Raw genomic sequence first — 7500 nt, forward strand, 5'->3', positions numbered from 1 at the left:
AGGGGTGTGGGAAGCACACGGTTCAATAACAAACCCAGGGGGGCATTTCTGGAAAGCGAAGTTGCTAACTATGTTAGCTACTTTGTTGGTTGCAATGCAATTTCCCATTGACAATTACCGAAGTTGTTAACTGCTAACAAGTACGCTTTCCAGAAATGCACCCCAGATAAGTTTATTTTAAATTCAGGTATGTCAGCGACAATCTCAAGTGAATTAACTCAAAAGTAGCCTACATAGGCGTATATAGCAGGAATAAACTTTCTAATAGAGGACCCATGTGACCTCATTCTCTTTGCAGAGCAAAATTATAGTTCTAAGATATTAGAAGATGTACTCCTAGTTAGCTCTTGAGTTCACTTGGAGGTTTATGCCTAAAGCATACGCCTTGAAACAGGGAGATCTTCCGGATCAAATCCCAAATGCACTTACAGTAGGAACAGCCTGGGGTGGGGTGGACCGGACAATATCAATCTATGATCTATATATGTCTATGGGGAAGACTGCAGAGCTCTAAACTGCCCCAGAAGAGAGCAGGACTAAAAAGCTACAGTGCTTATGGTGCCTGATCTAGATATACGTGGCTGACTATCATTAGCAAGGATAGGCCTATGGTGCGCTTTTAGGTTGGGGGTTTGTTGCATACGGTGATGCCTGCATTAGACCATTTGTGAAAGCTTTATGGGATGAGAAGGGGAGAGGGATTAGTGTTTCTCTCTTCCTAAAATATCGTCTCTTTCTGCTGTGTCTCAGAGAGAGAGAGAGCACACACGAGAGAAAGGCTAACATCGACATGTTTTAGCATGCTAATAAAACAACAGTTAGCCCTTAGCCATCTCGTCAGAGAACAACACCGCAGAGTGTCAATGACTCACAATCAGAACACACAAATCTGGCACCTTAAGATCGGTTAACATCTGCTCTCCCACCGCATCGCCACCGGGCGGCGTTTGCTACTCTTAATTAAAACAAGACATCAAAAACACATTAAACATCTTCATCGACCTGCTCAAATCACAGGGCGTGTAAACAGACCCAACTCTTGCAAAGGTGTTCCTGGTATAGTTACAGCATGGGGAATAAAAAAAGACAGGATCAATAAACCACAGCCTCAAAAGAAATGAAGGACAACTGCCAACATTAGCACTTAGCAATAGATTAAACCCTTAAGCGGGAATGGCAGGACAGTAAACATCGGTAAGGAATGTCAGAGTCCATATAATACAGTGTGGAACATTACATACGTACACTATTGTAGAATGTACTGTATTTTTTACTGGAATTTGTGTTCTTTGCTAAAGGGTTAAACTACAGCTCTTCTAAAAGCGGTCACAAAGTTGTTGTTTTTTCTTACTTCCTGCCTCTACATCCGCTCTACTTCCTGTACATCTCTCTTTCTCTTTTTCGCTCTCTCTCTCTTTCTTTCTTTCTGTCTCTCTCTCTGTGTTCATTTCTCTTTTTGTCTCTTTGTCATGCTCAATGGAAAGGCTCTGCCAATGTCTGATCTTAACCCCCTCTGCAAATCCAAAGTCTTCACCTCACTCACCTTCATTTCCATCTCCAACACTTCCAACACTTCACAGTTAAAAAAACAGTCTGCGGCATCAGCCCTCCACACCTTTATTACAAGCTGTTATTGTTACAAAACATTTACTCCACAACCCTGAAAACACTACCAGTTATAATCAGATAAGGCCAGCTGGCGCACTGTATGGCACAACCTCAACCAACACTAACAATTATAATAATCAAATAAACGCCAGCCAGCGCACACAACCCTCACTGACACAAACAGATAAGGAGTGAACTTCCACACTGAACTGCATACCTCAGTCAGTGCCATCATAAGCTCAGGGCTTTTGCCATGCAGGTACGTACATCCAGCCCAGGGAAAGCTACAGGTAAGGGGGTCACAGGTAGGGTTTCTAATTTACACAGGCCCAAAGGACACATGTCCACAGGTTCTTTTCCAGCTCACAAACACACCACATGTTACTCGCGTTCTCGCATTTCTAACTCTTCAGAAAGCAGACTGTAGCCTACAGTACTGTACGTGCCTGCCACAATCCCAAAAAAAATAAAGAGAAGAATTAATGATGTAAAAAGGTGATTGTACAAAGTGGGTCTAATTATCGGATTCCTAGAGATTGAGGGTGACTTCTTGCGGGAGGCAGGGAGCAGGGTGGATGTGAAAGGTCTGACCCCATCTAATGATGAAATAGTGAGCACAGGCATCACAGACAGCTGGAAAAAGGAGCACCTGGGTCTCTGACCTGTCATTGTCACACACAAATGGCCGATGGAAACCAACCCTGCAGCAATGAAGAAACACTCCCAATCAGAAGAAGTAGTATAGTGCACTTGCAAAGGAGTGGAACATGCCAATTAATCAGAACACTATTTGGCACACATTGCCACTATGAGGTGAAGGTTGGTTGAAGGTGAAAAAGGACAAGTAGTACCATCCCAATCTGAAAAAAACCCACGATGCTAATTCTCCATCAATCCTAATCAGACTAGGCCTTAATTTGGTCAAATGCTACTCCACTCAAGAAAATTAACAGATTAAGTAATGCTATTTTGAAGGAACAAGAATACTGTTCAACCCCCCCATCGATCACCAAAAATCATAATGTTTATGGCGCATGAGGGGCCACACTGTCACCGATGGAATCAAGCTATCACCCCCATCACTAACACCACAGCACCCCCTGCTATGTGTGACAGTGGCTATAGCATGACAGGTGACAGCAACACGAATGGTAGCCCTGCAGTACACTCTGTCTCCAGAAGAGGGAGCCAAGCCCACTAAACTGGTGTTTGATGAGGCAATGCCCAATTGTCGCCTCTGCTTGTACCCTTCTCCCTGCCCCAAATGAAGATGGTGGACCACCATCACCACCACCATCACCTCAGCTGCCCTGGACCCTATTTCTCGAAAACATTGTTGCTGACCAGTTAGCAACTTACTAGGTCTCCAATGGGAAATTGCATTGCAACTAAGCAAGTTGCTAACTTAGTTAGCAACGATGTTGTCGAGAAACACACCCCTGCCCTGCCCTGCCCTGCTCTGGTAAACAAATAAACACGAGAGGAACAAAACAAACACATAATGATGCTCAATCTACGCTAATCTGACCCCTTCATTTTAAAAAAACAAACAAAAAAAACAATGAATGTTAAATAAAAAATAATACGAAAGTACAGTATAAAACACTAAATCATACAATCAGAAGTGCTCAAACATAAGGTGTTGTTTTAGTTTTTTTTATATATCCATATTTTCCTTCACGAGGCAAATATGTGTTGTTTTTTCTTTTGAAGGTCTTCTTCAGGGACGGGTTTTGAGGGGTAGGGAGTAAGGAGAAAGGGGGGGGTGGAAGGAGAGGAGTGGCACAGATGGAATTGGGGGGTGGGGGGGTGGATGTGTTGAATGGAGTTTGTGGGGAAAGAGGTAAAGAGAGGAGGAATGGGAGGACGAAGATGGTACTTCCTCTTGAGGACTCGGCTTGTGGGGGCGAAAAGGGGGTGTGGGCACGGCGGGTGGGGAGGTGTGATGTCATGCCTAGCACCCCCCCTCTTCTCTCTCTCCTGGCGACCACTCCCTCCCCCCTCCCCATCCCCCACACCTCCTCCTCATGTGACACGAGTGAGGGAGGGGCGGGGCTTAGCCCAGGCTGGTGATGTTGGCGCGGCCACCGGGTGGCGCCACGATGCGCTGGGTGGGGCGGCGAGGAATGTTGTCATCCACCTGGGCACCTGGGAGAAGAAGAGAAGAGAAGAGCAGAGGAGAGGAGAGGAGAGGAGAGGAGAGGAGAGGAGAGGAGATGAGGGAAGAGAAGAGGAGAGGAGAGGAGAGGAGAGGAGAGGAGAGGAGAGGAGAGGAGAGGAGATGAGGGAAGAGAAGAGGAGAGGAGAGGAGAGGAGAGGAGAGGAGAGGAGAGGAGAGGAGAGCAGAGGAGAGAGAAGAGGAGAGGAGAGAGGAGAGGAGAGAGGAGAGGAGAGGAGAGGAGAGGAAAGGAGAGAAGAGAGGAGAGGAGAAGAGAAGAGAGGAGAGGAGAGAAGTGGGGATGAAAGGGGAAGAGAAGAGGAGAGGAGAGGAGAGGAGGAGAGGAGGGAAGAGGAGAGGAGATGAGAGGAGGGGAGAGGAGAGGAAAGGAAAGGAGAGGAGAGGAGAGGAGAGAAGGGAGAGAAGGGAAGAGGAGAGGAGAGGAGAGGAGAGGAGAGGAGAGGAGAGGAGGAGGGGCGATGGAAGGAGAGGGGAGGAGAGGAGAGAAGGGAAGAGCAGAGGAGAGAAGGGGAGAGGAGAGGAGGGGAGAGGAGAGGAGAGGAGAGGAGAGGAGAGAAGGGAAGGGAAGAGGAGAGGAGAGGAGAGGAGGGAAGAGAAGAGAAGAGAAGAGAAGAGAAGAGAAGAGAAGAGAAGAGAAGAGAAGAGAAGAGAAGAGGAGAGAGAGGAGAGGAGAGGAGAGAGGAGGAGATGAGGAGAGGGAAGAGAAGAGGAAGAGGAGAGAAGGGAGAGAAGGGAAGAGAAGAGAAGAGGAGAGGAGGGAAGAGAAGAGAAGAGAAGAGAAGAGAAGAGAAGAGAAGAGGAGAGAAGAGAAGAGAAGAGAAGAGAAGAGAAGAGAAGAGAAGAGAAGAGAAGAGAAGAGGAGAGGAGAGGAGAGGAGAGGAGAGGAGAGAAGGGAAGAGCAGAGGAGAGGAGAGGAGAGGAGGAGAGGAGAGCAGAGGATAGGAGAGGGGAGGGGAGGAGGGGAGAGGAGAGAAGGGAGAGAATGGAAGAGAAGAGAAGAGGAGAGGAGGGAAGAGAAGAGAAGAGAAGAGAAGAGAAGAGAAGAGAAGAGAAGAGAAGAGAAGAGAGAGGAGAGGGGAGGAGAAGAGAAGAAGAGAAGAGAGAGAAGAGAAGAGACGAGAGAAGAGACGAGAGAAGAGAAGAGAAGAGAAGAGAAGAGAAGAGAAGAGAAGAGAAGAGAAAAGAAGAGAAGAGAAGAGAAGAGAAGAGAAGAGAAGAGGAGAGGAGAGGAGAGGAGAGACGAGACGAGACGAGACGAGACGAGACGAGAAGAGAAGAGAAGAGAAGAGAAGAGAAGAGAAGAGAAGAGAAGAGAAGAGAAGATGGTGAGATGAGGACCATGTGCTCGTTTAGATGACCAAGTTGGAGGATAAACTGTATGTCTACGAACGCTTCTCATTCATCCAGGTCATCGTAATTAAAACAGCATTATTTTGTATGCAACTGAATTCCAAATAGATCTTCAAGAAGATACATCTTACAGTAATTAATTGTTTTTATACAAATATGAAAAAACTTCACAAAGTCCAGTTTGTTCAAATTAGCACCGTTGACTATTTGCAAAAGCTTTCATTTCTGAATAAACTTCAACAACAATACACACTCAGCTCCCAGTCAGATATTACGTAGAGTGTGAGTTAACGAGATCAATGGAGCTGAGAACAAACACCACTCTCTCTTGTCTGTGTGTGCTCTAATGGTTGTTGGATCATGTCCAATAAAAAACGTACCCTTTCTGCCGTTGGACCATGCAACCTGCTGGTGAGCTTGGGTTGAAACGCATACATGTTTTGATGACAAAAGAAAAATGCAATAAAATACACAGACAAGAGAGAGACTGTTTTTCCCCTCCTTTTTCGATAATATCATAGTATAAAATAAACAGATGACTTCATGTAAATAATTCATAATGTGCAGTAGATTCATGAAGCGAACCGTTCCGTCAATGGAACGCTTTACTAGTCAGTAAAAAAACTTTGCTACCATAGTACTACTACGACATTGCACAGATTCTGTAATACATTACAACTTGATCATTGCCATTCCGGTAACTGCAGATTTATACCAGAGGCCTGGTCTAAGTTTCAACATTTTAACTATCACACCAGGAAGACAAGCCACAGGAACTCAGGACATATGTCTCTCAGAGTTTAAAAAAAATGAGAAATTAAATAAGAAAATCTCAAATAACGTTTTTTTTGTGATTTTCATTTTTTTTTTCAGAATACGTAAGGTGAGGTCTTGAAGAAGCTTTGTCTAAAAGCATACATTTTGCCTTTAAAAGGGCACGCTTCATGTATTTTCTAGAGGTGAAAACTTTCAGAAGTGAATTCTACCTTCTGAGTTCTGAATGTTCTGAATCAACTATAGAGAAGTGACACATTCAAAAGGACACAAATTCATCAGATATTACCAGATCCCCATGTGAATCAACCAATCTTAAGTATCAGAATTCATGATGAACCCAATGTAGCCCTGAGCAACCTGCTGGCCTGTTTCCTTGTGGCTTGGTGTGTTTGTAAAGCCAGGCTCAAACTACACGACTCCCGATTGTGTGTCCGATTTTGACATCGGGGTGCACCGCACATTAGAGGAGAATCGCAACTGTCAATCTTGTCCCTGGTCACAAACGCAGAGACAATGCCCGACGTTCTATTTCCAGTCACAAATATCAAACTGTTTGATTTCTACGATTTGCGATCGGCGACTCTTTCAGCTGCCAAAGTTCTATCTTAGAACGTCGGCCACGACGGGGAAACCTTGCCCGACAGACAATTGCTTGCGATGGCCCTGGGAGGTAACGTTCCACCGATTGTCGTAAGAGGGGTTTTCATCCGAGAATCGGGCCGATAGTCGTGTAGTTTGAGCCAGGCTTAAAGGGGTATGCCACTATTTTGGGGCTTAATACAGTTAAAATCGTTGGCTGGGGTTTATAAAGGTGGTAAAGTGTCTTATTTTTCATGTTAAGCGTTGTCTTGCTTTAAGACAAGCTAAAAGAAGGAGTATGTAGCTAAGCTAGTGAAAGTCAATGGATCACTGTAGCATGTAGCATGCTACACGGATCCATTGACTTTCACTAGCTTAGCGACATGCGCCGACGCTTAACATGAAAAATAAGACACTTTACCACTTTTATAATCCCAAGCCAACGATTTTAACTGCATTAAGCCCCAAAATAGTGGCATACCCCTTTAAGAAGCACAGGTGTATGTCCAGGGGCTCACCAGAGAGGCTGAATCCGGACTGGTGCAGGTTGCGGACGGGCTGGGGCCCTCCGCTGGGCTGCTTGGCGGGGGAGGTCTTGGCGGAGGAGGCGGGGGTCATCGTCTTGGGGGTGACAGACACCTCGCACACCGGCCCGTCGTACAGGCCGCGGGGGACACCCCTCAGCTCAGCCAGCTATGGGGGCAGAAGGAGAATTACTATCAGTTACTATCAGTTACTCTCGCTCTCTCTCGCTCTCTCTCTCTCTCTCTCTCTCTCTCTCTCTCTCGCTCTCTCTCTCTCTCGCTCTCTCTCTCCCTCTAATACAGTATCCATACACACGCACATACACACATGCACACACACAGCCCCACCTTAATATCTTTGTGGGGCGCTCCCATTGACTTCCATTCATATTAATTAATTAGCTAAAGAATGCTAAACTGTGCCCAAAACAAAGGAGTCCCTAACTATAACCTGACGGTGAGGATTTTTTTTACACTTTTACT

At 45.7% G+C, this 7500-nt stretch overlaps 1 protein-coding gene across 1 annotated transcript in view; it reads right to left on the minus strand.

Annotated features, from left to right (window-relative positions):
* Positions 1-7500, minus strand: part of LOC134458481 (dihydropyrimidinase-related protein 2) — a 97284-nt gene that overhangs the window by 1995 nt on the left and 87789 nt on the right. The window contains exons 13-14 of the mRNA XM_063210808.1: positions 7012-7186; positions 1-3756 (exon numbers count right to left, since the gene is read on the minus strand). The exon at positions 1-3756 is cut by the window's left edge and continues 1995 nt beyond it. Of these exons, the coding sequence (XP_063066878.1) occupies positions 3665-3756; positions 7012-7186 (267 nt within the window). The 3' untranslated portion in view covers positions 1-3664. The remainder of the gene's footprint in view (positions 3757-7011; positions 7187-7500) is intronic.

Source organism: Engraulis encrasicolus, chromosome 11 (assembly GCF_034702125.1).
Source record: "Engraulis encrasicolus isolate BLACKSEA-1 chromosome 11, IST_EnEncr_1.0, whole genome shotgun sequence".
NCBI lineage: Eukaryota > Metazoa > Chordata > Actinopteri > Clupeiformes > Engraulidae > Engraulis > Engraulis encrasicolus.